Here is a 14,638-nt window from a genome sequence, read left to right on the forward strand (position 1 = left end):
AATACAATTGAATCTAATGCACTGGAAGATCAAGTGGCCAGTAAAACAGGCAGTGATTCAGAAGGACCTGCGGTGATGTCACCATCATGTGACCAGTGCAGAAGAGGATGGCAGTGAAGAGGAGAAATGTGGGGAAGAAGCTGTGGTGATGTCTACTACATGAGGAGAGGTAAGTTGTGGTTATTTAACTGGGACTGTATGTTAGGGCTGAAGGGAGGGTTATTTACATGGAACTGTGTGTTGGAGGTGGCTGGGGAGGGGGTCATGTTATTTACATGGGACTGTATGTTGGAGGCGGCAGAGGGAGGGAGGGATGTTATTTGCATGGGACTGAATGTTACAGGGGTCTGAGGGAGGAAGTGATATTTACATGGGACTGAATGTTGAGGGGGTGATGTTTACAGGAGGCGGCTGGGTAGGGGGTAATATTATTTACTTGGGACTGTATGTTAAAGGCGGCTGGGGAGGAGGTGATGTTAGATAGAGAGGGCTGTTATTTACATGGGACTGTATATTGGAGGGAGCTGGAGAGATGATGTGATGTTATTTACATGGGACTGTATGGTGGAGGGAGGAATATAACTACAAGAGGCACTGCAGGGGGCATTATAAATACTGGGGGCACTTCAGGGTGAGCATTATAACAGTTGGGGCAGTATAAATACTGGGGGCACTGTAGGGGTATTATAAATCCAAGGGCCTTATTTCTACTGGGGGCTCTGTGAGGGTATTATTAACCTTTTCTACCCAGGGCCAATTTTCACCTTCCTGCCCAGGCCATTTTTTGCAAATCCGACATGTGTCACTTTATGTGGTAATAACTTTAGAACACTTATTTATCCAAGCCATTCTGAGATTGTTTTCTCGTGACACATTGCACTTCATGATAGCCATAAATTTTAGTCAATATTTTTCACCTTCATTCATGAAAACATCCAGAATTTACCCAAAATTTGGAAAAATTCACTATTTTCTAAATTTCGATTTCTCTGCTTTTAAAACAGAAAGTAATACCGCATAAAATATTTATTAGTTAACATTACCCATATGTCTAATTTATGTTGGTATCATTTTGTAAATGTAATTTTATTTTTTTAGGAGTTAGAAGGCTTAGAATTTTAGAAGCAAGTCACTTTGTGGGGCTTACATAGATTACCCTATTGTAGAAACTACACCCCTCAAGCTACTCGAAATTGATTTTACAAACTTTGTTAACCCTTTAGGTGTTCCACAAGAATAAAAAAAAAAGGAGAAGAAATTTAAAAATTTAACTTTTTGGGCAGATTTTCCATTTTAATTCATTTTTTTAACACATCGAGGGTAAAAGCCAAACAAAACTCAATATTTATTACCCTGATTCTGCTGTTTACCGAAACACCCCACATGTTGTCGTAAACTGATGTAAGGCACACGGCAGGGCGCAGAAGGAAAGGAACGCCATATGGTTTTTGTAAGGCAGATTTTGCTGGACTGGTTTTTAGATGTCCCATTTAAAGCCCCGCCTGATGCACCCTTACAGTAGAAACTCCCAAAAAGTTACCCCATTTTGGAAACTAGGGGATAAGTTGCCAGTTTTATTGGTACTATTCTGGGGTACATATGATTTTCAATCGCTCTATATTACGTTACGAGGCACCGTAACCAAAAAATTTCTGTTTTGGCACAGTTTTTATTTTTTACAACATTCATCTGACAGGGTAGATCATGTTCTACTTTTATAGAGCAGGTTGTTACGGATGCAATGATATCAAATATGTCTACTTTGCTTGTTTGTTTCAGTTTTACATAATAAAGAATTTTTGACAATAAAATTATGTCTTGAGCGCCTTATTTTTTATTTTTTTTCTGCCAATCTTCTTGTGCAGGGGCTTGTTTTTTGCAGGAAGAGTTGACATTTTTATTGGTACAATTTTTGGGTACATATGATTTTTTGATCATTTATTATTACACTTTATGGGGCAAGGTGACCAAAAAATTGGTAATTTTGGCACAGTTTTTACTTATTTATTTATTTCCAGCGTTCACCTGAGGTGTTAGGTCATGTGATATTTTTATAGAGTAGTTCATTACGGACGTGGCAATACCTAAAATGTATACTGTTTCTTATTTATGTTTTAGTGTCTCCATAGTCTGAGAGCCATAGCTTTTTTATTTTTTTACCGATTTTCTTAGGTAGGGTCTCATTTTCTGCGTGATAAGGTGACTGTTTGGTACTATTTGGGGGGGCATACGCCTTCTTGATTGCTTGGTGTTGCAATTTTTGTGATGTAAGGTGGCAAAAAATTGCTTTTTTAGCACAGTTTTTATCATTTGATTTTTACGGTGTTCAGTTAGGTCATGTGGTATTTTTATAGAGCAGTTTGTTATGGACACGGCAATACCTAATAACATTTTTTTTATTTCACTGTAGCACAATAATAGCAGTTTTGAAGCAAAAAAAATATCATATTTTAGTGTCTCCATTGTCTGAGAGTGATAGCTTTTTTTTTTTTGACCGATTGTCTTAGGTAGGGTCTAATTTTAGCGGGTGTCTATCAGACGGGGTGTATCACGCACCCTTCCCGTAATAGAACGGCGCTGGGCGGCAAGTCACGTCCTGCTGTGCCGTACTATTACGGTGCTGGTCGGGAAGGGGTTAATACTGGAGGACTCTTCTACTAATGGGGGCACCGTTATCACGGTTGGGGGCACTGTAGGGGGCAGTATTACTAATGAGGGCATTCTAGAAGGGAATTACTATTGGTGGGACTATGAGGAGCACTATTACTATGAGGGGCACTAATTTTTATTCAGGATAGTATTTGGGGAGAACATCAAGCAGCAACATAAACTGTTGGGACTCCAGGTTGGGGGATGATGATAGAAATGTGAGGAAGCTAAGATTTCGGTGTGTCAGACTCTGCAGAGACGAGGTGCGGATGAAAGAAGTTGTCCAGACCAAATGGAAAAGATGATGACAGAGAAGATATACATCAGAGGAGACGGCACTGGATGTGAGAGGTACTGTATGTGCTGCTGTATAGCAAGTACAGCAAATGTGGTGTGCAGGGGGAGGGGGGGGGGCGACTTAGAGAACTGATGTATATACTGACTAAATGAAGCACACAACCAACTGATGTATATACTGCTGCATGTTGAATAAGTACATGCCATAACCTGATCAAGAGGGCAATCTGCCCTTGAAATGTGTTACTTACAATAATAAAATCGTTTTGGAAAAGGCTACTCATCTACCTAATGACAGTGCCAAAATAATACAGTTTTCACTGTCTAACTCTTTGCTGGCATTTCCTCCCTAATATAGGCAGAGTGAAAGCAAGTCGGAAGTCTGGCTGCCCCCATCCTGAGTTTGAGCATGTCTGTCACCATGCTTCACTCGGAAAAAAAAAATACTTTGATTTAAACAAGCAGTTTAGTGCCCTGAAAGCAGGCCCATGCCACGCTGTGTACCCTTGGCTCTCCTGCTTCCTCTGCCTGCAGCTACTCCTCCATCCCAGTTGGAAGGGCCACTGTAAGTTTTTGGTCAGCCGCTTGTCTTCTTGTCAACCTGGTCCAGCTGAATATAAGTTGCCAAAAAAGGTTCAGGCTCAAACCACTCAGTTGTTAAGATGAGAAGTATTGCAACTTTCTCTAGATTTCTCCCACAAAAGGGATAGACAAGAGTTTACAGGTAAAGACTGTTAAGTCAGGTTGACCATCCTTAACCCCTTAGGGACATAGCCTTATTTCACCTTAAGGACCAGGCCATTTTTTTGAAAATCTGACCAGTGTCACTTCAAGTGCTGATAACTTTAAAACGCTTTGACTTATCCAGGCCATTCTGAGATTGTTTTTTCGTCACATATTGTACTTCATGACACTGGTAAAATGAAGTAAAAAAAAAGTTTTTTTTTTTGCATAACAAATTTTGCAAATTTCCAAGTTTCAATTTCTCTACTTCTGTAATACATAGTAATACCCCCCAAAATTGTGATGACTTTACATTCCCCATATGTCTACTTCATGTTTGAATTATTTTGGGAATGATATTTTATTTTTTGGGGGATGTTACAAGGCTTAGAAGTTTAGAAGCAGATCTTGAAATTTTTCTGAAATTTTCAAAAACCCAATTTATGGAGGACTAACAAAGCAAGGGTTAACAGCCAAACAAGACTGTATCTTTATTGCCCTGACTCTGCCGTTTACAGAAACACCCAACTACTGTATGGCCACACAGCGGGGTGGGGCGTAGAGGGAAAGGTGCGCCGTTTGGTTTTTGGAGGGCTGATTTTTATAGCCCGTTTTATTTACACCGTGTCCTGTTTAAACCCCCCTGATGCACCCCTGGAGTAGAAACTCCCTAAAAGTGACCCCATTTTGGAAACGACGGGATAAGGTGGCATTTTTTTGGGGACTATTTTTAGGGTACATATGATTTTTGGTTGCTCTATATTACATTTTTGTGAGGCAAGGTTACCAAAAATTGAAATTCAGAAATTTCATCTCCATTTGCCATTAACTGTTGAGGAACACCTAAAGGGTTAATAAAGTTTGTATAATCAGTTTTGAATACCTTGAGGGTTGTAGTTTCTTAGATGGGGTCACTTTTAGGGAGTTTTTACTCTAGGGGGCATCAGGGGGGCTTCAAAAGGGACATGGTGTCAATAAAAAAGGCCATCAAAATCGGCCTTCCAGAAACCATCTCGGTCCTTTCCTTTTGCGGCCTGCCTTTTACTGATACAGCAGTTTACGACCACAAATGTGGCATTTCTGTAAACTGCAGTATCAGGGTAATAAATATAAACTTTTGTTTGGTTGTTAACCCTTGTTTTGTTACCGGAAAAAACGGATTGAAATGGAAAAGTGCCAAAATAGCGGTTTTGGCACAGTTTTTTTTTTCTTTTTTTGACCGTGTTAATCCGGGGGGTTAGTTCATGGGATATTTTTATAGAGGAGATTCTTACGGACGCGGCGATACCTAATACGTTTTTTGACAATATTTTTCTTTTTGATATAAAAAATTTTTTTTTGTATCTCTAAAGTCTGTGTCATTTTTTATTTTTTTTATCCGATTATCTTATGTGGGAGCTTATCTTTTGCGGGATGAGCGGACGGTTTTATTGGCACTATTTTGGGGGGCTATATGACTTTTTGATCGCTTGCTATTAAACTTTTTGTTATGTAAGGTGACAAACAATTCTTTTTTTGCACCGTTTTTTTGGGGGGACCGTGTTAATCTGGGGGGTTGGGTCATGGGGTATTTTTATACAGGAGATTCTTACGGACGCGGCGATACTTAATATGTCTACTTTTAATACATTATTTTAGTTTTTTTGGGTGTCTCAAGTCTGAGAACCATTTTTTTTTTAATCCGATGTCAGTGCTAAATTGGGATATAAATTTAGTACTCCATGGAAGTGTGATACTCCCTGAAGCAACCGTCAATGCAGAGGCCCAGATGATCGGGGCACGTGACGCACTGAGTAGTGGTGTCCTTCCGTATCCCCCCTCCTGTGACACACTCTGCTATCCCCCTCCTGTGACACTACTTTTTCTGGGTTTGTCCCTTCTTTCCAGTATGGGGGACCACACCTGGAAAGTGTTGGCCAGGGATGATCTGGGCGCCTACAGTTCCCGAGGTACTCCGGCCTGCTCTTTCCCGGTCCAAAAAGATCAGGGCCTTGAGGACTGCCTCATAGAACTGGAGGAATGTCCCTGTGTTGCCATCGCTCCGGGACAGCACAAAAGTTGTACATGGCAACCTGTACCAAGTAGACCGCAACTTTTTTGTACCATGCCCGGGTTTTGCGCATGGCGTTATATGGCTTGAGGACTTGATCAGAGAGATCAACTCCTCCCATATACCGATTGTAGTCGACGATACAATCGGGCTTGAGGACCGTTGCTGTGGTACCTCGCACAAGGACAGGGGTGATGCCGTTACCATGAATTGTGGACAGCATAAGGACATCCCTCTTGTCCTTATACCTGACCAGCAACAGGTTTCCAGTGGTAAGGGCACGGGTCTCACCCCTGGGGATAGATACCTGGAGGGGGTGGGCAGGGAGGCCGCGTTGATTTTTCCGCACGGTCCCACAAGCGGACGTGGATCTGGCGGCAAGGGACTGGAACAAGGTACTGGTACAAAAGTTATCCACATACAGGTGGTAACCCTTATCCAGCAGTGGGTACATAAGGTCCCACACAAGTTTCCCGGTAACACCCAGAGTGGGGGGACATTCTGGGGGTTGAATCCGGGAATCTCGTCCCTCATATACACAAAATTTGTAAGTGTACCCTGAGGTACTCTCACAAATTTTGTATAGCTTCACGCCATACCTCGCCCGCTTGGAGGGCACATACTGGCAGAAAATGAGTCTCCCCTTGAACGCAATGAGAGACTCATAAACCGCGACCTCCCTTCCAGGTACATAGGCCTCCATGAATTTGGCCCCAAAGTGATCGATGACCGGCCGTATCTTATACAGACGTCATGGGCAGGATCACCTCAGGGGGGACATGCTGCATTATCTAAATAATGCAGACATTTCCGGATGGCCTCAAACTGGGAGTGTGTCATGGCCGTACTGTAAAGTGGGGTCTGTTATAGGACGTCCCCGCTCCAGTATAGCCTGACACTGGGTTTCTTGACCAGGACCATATGCAGCACGAGGCCCCAAAATGTCCTCATTTTGGCTGTACTGACCGGCGTCCAGCCACCGGGCCTGGCCAAAAAGGAGCCCGAATGTTGAGCGACGAACTGTTGGGCGTACAGGTTCATCTGCTCCACCATCAGATTTACCAGTGGGTCACTGAAAAAATGACAAAAAAAGTCATATTCAGTGTAGCCCACTGTGGAAATCTGGATTCCTGATTTACCTACAAAATCAGGAATCACGGGCTCGTATCGCTCTGGGCTACACCAGACTAGTTCACCGGCAGGGTGCTCCGGTGGATTTAACTGGTGGGCCGGGAAACCAGTACGAGCCCCAGAGCTGCTCGTACTAGGCTGGGCCACAGGGTGCCTAACATGGAGGTCCCCTTGCTCTGCCTGGCGGCTCACCATCATCGCTAGATGATGAGGAGGACGCGGATGACAACAGGAATGTGGGGTCATCCTTGTCCTCACTGGGACTCTCGGAGTCAGAGGCAAGCTGGGCATATGCCTCCTCGGCCGAGAACGTCCGGCGGGCCATAGGAGAGTGTGTGTCTGCGTGTGTATGTGCGTGTGTATAAATCTTTATTTGGTGTGCGTGTGTGTGGGGGAACGGGTGTTCATGAACTCACCCTAAAACTAACAGAAAAAAAAAGGGCAAAAAATGTGAAAAAATAATTCTAAACCGTTGATCAACCATCCGAAGTTGATCAGCGGTGGGGTGTGCGATGCGCTAACAGTGGCCGGACGCTAAAAGTGCCGGCCACAGTCAGCGTACACAAAAAAAATGAAAAAATCCTGCACCCCAAAAAAGTTGGGGGGGGGGGCAGGGGGGGGCAAGCGGCAGCACCCCTGGGGGGTCTAGGGTCACACAGCTGTGCTGTGGACCCCAGACACCCTAACTTAGGGTGATGCAATCTAAGTTTACCAAACTAACTTTCCCTTTATTTTCCCTGCCTAACCCAAACTTTCCCGGGTGATGCTGGCAGCGATCGACGAGACGTGCAGGCAGCTCCTCTCTCTTCGGGCTCCGGAACACAAAAGGAGGAGGAGAGGATCACTTGCATCATTTGAATTTCATGCCGTCCAGCCCACCAACCAATCAGAGGCGATCCTGAGAGGTAATGTCACCATCACCTCTCAGGATCGCTGGATGGTGATTGGTGGGGTGAAATCACACCATCACCGTCCTGTTCCAGGTTATCGGGTCTTCAGAGACCTGAATAACCCGGAAACGCTGAAAACCGCAGGTCTGAATTGACCTGCGGTTTTCTGCGATCGCATACATGGGGGGGTCACAGGACCCCCCGGCACATTTGCCCCAGGTGCCTGCTCAATGATTTGAGCGGCGGTGATCGGAAATACACAGGGCGTACAGGTACGCCCTGTGTCCTTAAGTACCAGGACATAAGGGCGTACCTGTACGCCCTATGTCCAGAAGAGGTTAAAGATGAACTTTTCTAGCAGGTATTCTCCATCCAGAAAGGTAGCAATGGTGTGTCTGCAGCTTTGATATGTGAATATTAAATGGAAATTTTGGCAATGATTTAAAAGCCAGTCTCCATTGGTCTGCAAGTAATGTTTGAGAAGTTTTGGATTTCATGTTCTTAATGTTTATGATGTCATTGGATTAAGCTGCTTTCAAAATTTTTATTTTTTTATTTTATAGAACATTGTTTTGACAAAAATTTCCCCTGGTAAACCATCTTGGCGAGGTCTCATTAAAAGGGTTATGCCATGATTAATGTAATAAATGAAAATCGGACATCATATAGTACATGATAATACAAAGCTAGCACCAGCCCTGTACTGTGCATGGGTCCAGAGATCTCCACATTCACTGCTCCAATTATTCTGCTAGATTATCTTCAGACTGGCAGCTCAGGGGGAGTGTCCTTTCTGCTGCAGTTCTCTCCCTGTAACTGCCACAGCTTCTAACAGAACATATGGCTGGTGCCAGTTGAAGATTTAAAATGTAACCGTCATCTTTTCATCAAAAAAATCTATTTTAGCATATGTTACTGCTACAGCAGCATTATGCATAAAGCAATACCACATACCACTGTTTTCCTTGAGTTTTTCCCTTAGTTACGGCTGTTTAAACATTTACAATATGAGGACCTTCTCGAGATGGCTCCTCTGCCAGTTCTGAGGCCAAAACTGCTTTCCCTCACTTCCCATACACACTTGCTGTAGCCAGCAGCTCCCTGCCAGCCAATCAGATTGGATTACTGAGACACGCCTCCTCACTCTTAAGCCTAATTAAGGCATGCAGTGTGAAGGACCGCCCCTCTGTCTTCCTGTCTTAGCCAGAGACAGACAAGCCATAGCAACTGTCTTTTAAGGGAGCAGTGGAAAGGGATAGAGGACATTAATGAAAGCTGTTATTATAAGGTAATTACAGATCTGTTGACAATCATTGACAGACTAATTCAGGTATACATGCCTAGCTCTAATAAACTAGCAAATAAAACAGTTACACTTTAAACTGAGCACATTCGACCAGCTCAGTGCACCGGACAAAAATTAAGGAAAAGAACAGCAGGTGACGCTATACAAACACATTTTTATTAAATAACACAGTGGCTATACTAAATTTGTATTACCTGCAATTACAAAAGTATTCAGACCCAGGTAGGTGCTGGTTTGAAAAATGTTAAATATGTTGACATACGCTTCTATGGATGCAAACAGTTTAATAGAATATTTCTGGCAAGCCTGACATTGGGGTAAAAGTCCCTCTAGGGCACTTTCTAGATCTTGGACAGACTCTGCGAACACAAATTTTTTATTACGGACACTTTCTAATGTTTTCAATTATAGGACATGTTCTATTTTTTTTTTTTTTTGCGGGACTGCGGCAGAGACATACGAATGCGGACAGCACACAATGTGTATGAGGCCTTATTTATAACTATCCTACAATATGAATTGTTTTATTAGGGAAATTTTAGAGCTCAATAAATATAATACAAAATTTTAAATATGTACAATGATAAAAATAATTATAGCAAAACTAAGATATAGTCAGTAAAAAAAATCAAAAACACTGCTTTTCCTGTTGCTAACATAAGATAACATGTTATTTTGTTGCAGTATACCTATTTTTTGTGAAGTTCTTTTTCTTTAACCTACCATGCTGTGGTTGCCACCATCTGAATGCAGTGGAAGATGTCTTAGCGTCAGGAGGTAACTCTATAGAAATTATTTGTGGATCCAGATAGGAAAGAAAATCCAGTTCTCGCAACAAATTCCAACTGATTCCATTGTCATTTGTGTATTGGACAACAATACCTGAAAGATAAATATGAAAGTAAATACACATAAATTATACCTTTACTGTAAATGCAGGGGGAATACTATGAGCTTTAATAAATTGACTATGTTAATTACTATTTTTCCCTCCGTCTACTAAAACTGACAACTAAGTGTAAACTTTGCAGTGGCTTTAAGGCTGTGGGTCTATTAACACAAGTATAGTTCACACAGCAGAGTGCAATGTTGTTTTAACATAGGAATTAAATAAAAACGGCCCTTCTACCTACACGTATAGCTTGGTGGACCCAAATGTACTTATTTGCACATTCATTCACAGACTTTGGGGCACATTTATTAAAACCGGAATTTTAGACGCCGGTCTTAATAACCCCTATACTTGGCGGTGAATCCGCTGGAGTTATGTAGAGGCGCCAGCCTCTTCATAACTGCAGTGGATCCTCTGCCCCTTCTATATGTAAGACAGCTTCCTAGTTGGCTTACATTTATACCATTTTCTACACCTAAAAACAAGTGTTGAAAAAGGTAAAAGTGACAACCTGTCGGCCCGTCCCCTTACCCGCCCATGCCACATCTCCCTTTTTTAGACCTCCTGTGAGCAGGCAGAAGACACGAAGGGCGTTTTTACATTTGATAAATGACCCTATTTGTGTATAAAAAAAGCAAACCTGATCTCAGTTACAGAGCTGTAATAAAACTCAACTGGTCAAAACAAATGGATGTTTAAGGAAAGAAAATATTAAGTCTTCAAATCCCCAAACAGACTGGACTTTCCATAAAAAAGGAGACAGTGATATCACATGAAGTTACAGCACATCTCTAGGATATGCCATAACATTAACGATCTATGGGGTGCAACATCTGATGATCCAGAGAACAAAAAGGCAGAAGCCCCTTTGTCTTTTTTCCTGCAAAGAAGTGCTGTCATCCTCCAGCCGTGTGGAGAGCTGCAACACAGCTCAGATCAAGTGAATGAAAATGTGCTACAGTTCCCTGAATAGCATGTGGCCATAAGCACTGCTGTGCTGGAAAACACTATGCAATGCCAACCTATTGCTGCAGTCACATCATTCTGAGGATTGGTCAGGGCAGTCAGATCCACTCACTTCAACAAGTGATGGCATATACCAGTAAGTGTGTGCAAGAGAGTATACGTGGCTGTCTATTTCTGAATGAGTTTCTAGACTAAAGCTACGTTTAGTGCAGACTTTGACTCCAGCAATAGATTATTTAAAACAGATAGGGGCACATTAACTAAAGACTGGTATTTCATACGCAAACCTTCATAACAAGTCTGCCAGGGTAAGATGTAGATAATTTATTAAGATGTCTGCCACTCTTAATACAATTATTGCAACTTTCGTTTGCCAGAACGCTGCTGTATAGCATTAGTAAATGTGCTCTACACAGCACTACAATTACAATAGCCATTAGGAACCACCTAAATCAGACCTACTAGCCAGTCTCACCTGCCTAATCCATAGTTACCCTGCTCCACTCCTTTTCCACACAGCAGTGATCCCTAGGGATTACTAGAACAAAGCCGGGAAGTGGAGTTGCCCCTATCAGGGCTGACACTTTGCAGAAACAGGGTCTAAATAAGGTGATCTACCAGACTGTAAAAAGATGGTTCCTAATGGCTACTGACCTGTAGCATGGGAGTGGTATGTGTTTTGAATAAGCTATTCTTGCTATTTCAATAGAAATTATATTTTAGATGTAAATAAATCCAAGAAGCAGTGACATATATTTGCTTACAGAGAATCTGTCACCATAATCTTGGACTATTATCTGCCATGATACATGATTAGTACAGCTAATAAGGAGTCCGGATCACTGTATTGTATTTTCCTACTAACCCCCATTCCCCATTAGTCAGCAATCAAAGTTGCACTGAAATACATTGTTGTTAGGACTGCTGTGCATGCGCACATGTGTCCTCTCCATTATGTTAGAACAGCACAGCAGTCTAGACTGTGTATTTCAGCACAGCTTTGCGAGCTGACAGTGGCGGAACTGGAGACAGTAGAAAAATCAAAAAATAGTGATCTGCAGTAACAGATTCACTTTAAGAAGGGTGTACAGGTCCCCCCTTTCATCTGTTAGAAGGGAATACATAATTTATATTTCCATCAAAGAACAATGTTTGACAATGAAAGCTTTTAATGACGTGTTCAGTAGACATGCTATACAAGTATGTGCAGTGGTGGTTCAAGTGTTTGGTTCAAAGGAGCTGTAGCCATGCATGCACAATCACCCTCCATTACACTCTATAGGAGATATGGAAATGGTAGAAAAAGCTGACTGTGCCAGAAAACCTGGCAATATCAGTTATTAGTACCGCCATGTCAAGGTTTAGGTCAATCTGGTTGAAAAAAATGTTTCTGTTTTCTATGCAGGCTTAATCATCTAAAATCCACTTTTCACCCAATTACAAATGACTAATGACTTGCAGCAATTATACAAAACATGTGAAATGTACTCTGTTTAATGTTTTACATTTTATATCCATTATTTACAGGAAAAAGCGGAAAGGCGCCTGTGGGATGCACATTATGCATGTAACAAAGCAATTCACAAATAGAAGGGTTTGCCGCAAAGTCCTGTTTGTCTGCTTTTGTTACAGAAAATCTCTGTGGTGTCTGTATGTGGCTGTTAACATCACTGCATCAAGAGAGGTCAACCCACCTTTTAAGTAGGGACCCATGCAGAGTTAATGGGTGTCTCAGGAAGCTACATAAGTCTCAGACTATTCAAACTAAAAGCGTACACTGCTTTACTCTTGTCTCTTATGTAAGCACTTTGAGCAAGCGTCTTTTTATGCTGAAAAAAAGTATAATAATAGTATAATATTTTTTATGTTGTTTATCTTGTCAACCATATATACTTTAACCCTTTAAGGACCCAGCCATTTTTCACCTTAAGGACCAGGCCATTTTTATGGGGTAATAACTAAAACGCTTTTACTTATCCAGGCCATTCTGAGATTGTTTTCTCATCACATATTGTACTTCATGACACTGGTAAAATTGAGTCAAAATTTTTACCCATTCTTGGAGTAACAATGTTCTTTATGAACTAATTTTGTGATGGACACTGTTGATCACATGTGCACTTCCTCTTTTTGTTTATTTGGTTGTCATGGTAACTGGACATAATCACTGTGATTTGGCAGGCTATTTAAATGGGATAAGGTTGCTTTTATATTCACAGTTTGAGAAAGGCATGCAGTGTGCCGAAACGCGTCACTATTATGTGGCAATAAACAGAGCAATATTCTATACCAACAGAGAGTGCCGATCCTCCTTTCTTGCGAACTCCAATATTGTCTAACGTTTGGCTTTTTTACTAAGCCCATATGCAGCACAAGTCCCCAAAATCTCGTCATCTCTGCTGCACTTACTGGGGTCCAACCTTGGGGTCTAGCGTATGGCGTTGTGGGGCTCTGGGAAATAAATTGTTGGGCTTATAAGTTGGTTTGGGCCACCATTAAATTTGCAAAATCTTCAGAGAAGAAGATTTTGAAAAAATCTACTTCAGTGAAGCCTGCCCAAGCTATCTGAATTCCTGAGTTGCCCACAAACTCAGGAATTTGGGGCTGATAATTCTCAGGGGGTGGGGTCCATGTGGGCTCACTCTGGGGGGCTGCCTCCTCTGCTACCCTGGGGCACCTTCTAGAGGGTCCCTCATTAGTGGATGATGATGATGACGAGGGGGTAGAGGAGTAGAGGAAAGTGGCATCCTCTTCTCCCTCGCTAGCAGTCTCAGTATCGGAGACAAGAATGGCGTATGCCTCTTCAGCTGAGTACACTCATTGCGATTAATGGGACATTTTTATTTTATTGGGGTGTAATGTGTGAAATGTGTAAACCTTTATTTAGTGTGAAGGGTGTGTATCTACTGTTTTCACACGTGCAGGGGCTTGTAATAAATTAGAAATTTAATTTAGAAGAATTAAAGTTTTTTTCTGCAGAAAAAAAGTCTTCTGCACAAAAAAGTCTTTGCTGCAGAAAAAAAAGTATTTTCTGCAAAAAAAAAAAACTTGCAGTGCAAACTCAGCAGACGCGATCAGTAAGGCTGAGTTCACACAGGCGAGATTTCCGTGCGGGTGAAATGCGTGAGGTGAACGCATTGCACCTGCACTGAATCCGGACCCATTCATTTCTATGGGGCTGTGCACATGAGCAGTGATTTTCACGCATCACTTGTGCGTTGCGTGAAAATCGCAGCATGCTCTATGCTCTATATTGTGCGTTTTACACGCAATGCAGGCCCCATAGAGGTGAATGGGGCTGCGTGAACATCGCAAGCATCCGCAAGCAAGTGCGGATGCGGTGCGATTTTCACGCACGGTTGCTAGCAGACAATCAGGATGAGGACCCGATCATTATTATTTTCCCTCATAACATGGTTATAAGGGAAAATGATAGCATTCTGAATACAGAATGCTTACTAAAATAGGGCTGGAGGGGTTAAAAAAATATAAAAAATAATTTAACTCACCTTATTCCACTTGTTCGCGCAGCCGGCATCTCTTCTGTCTTCATCTGTGAGGTAAAGGACCTGTGATGACGTCACTGCGCTCATCACATGGTCCATCACATGATCCATCGCCATGGTAAAAGATCATGTGATGGACCATGTGATGAGCGCAGTGATGTCATCACAGGTCCTTTACCTCACAGATGAAAACAGAAGAGATGCAGGCTGCGCGAACAAGTGGATTAA

At 42.2% G+C, this 14,638-nt stretch overlaps 1 protein-coding gene across 2 annotated transcripts in view; it reads right to left on the minus strand.

The window, feature by feature from the left end:
• Window positions 1–14,638, minus strand: part of RELN (reelin) — a 716,958-nt gene that overhangs the window by 160,345 nt on the left and 541,975 nt on the right. For both annotated transcript variants that reach the window (XM_044280166.1, XM_044280165.1), the window contains exon 32: window positions 9,770–9,928. In XM_044280166.1, coding sequence (XP_044136101.1) covers window positions 9,770–9,928 — 159 coding nt within the window. The remainder of the gene's footprint in view (window positions 1–9,769; window positions 9,929–14,638) is intronic.

This window comes from Bufo gargarizans, chromosome 2 (assembly GCF_014858855.1).
Source record: "Bufo gargarizans isolate SCDJY-AF-19 chromosome 2, ASM1485885v1, whole genome shotgun sequence".
Classification (NCBI taxonomy): Eukaryota; Metazoa; Chordata; class Amphibia; order Anura; family Bufonidae; genus Bufo; species Bufo gargarizans.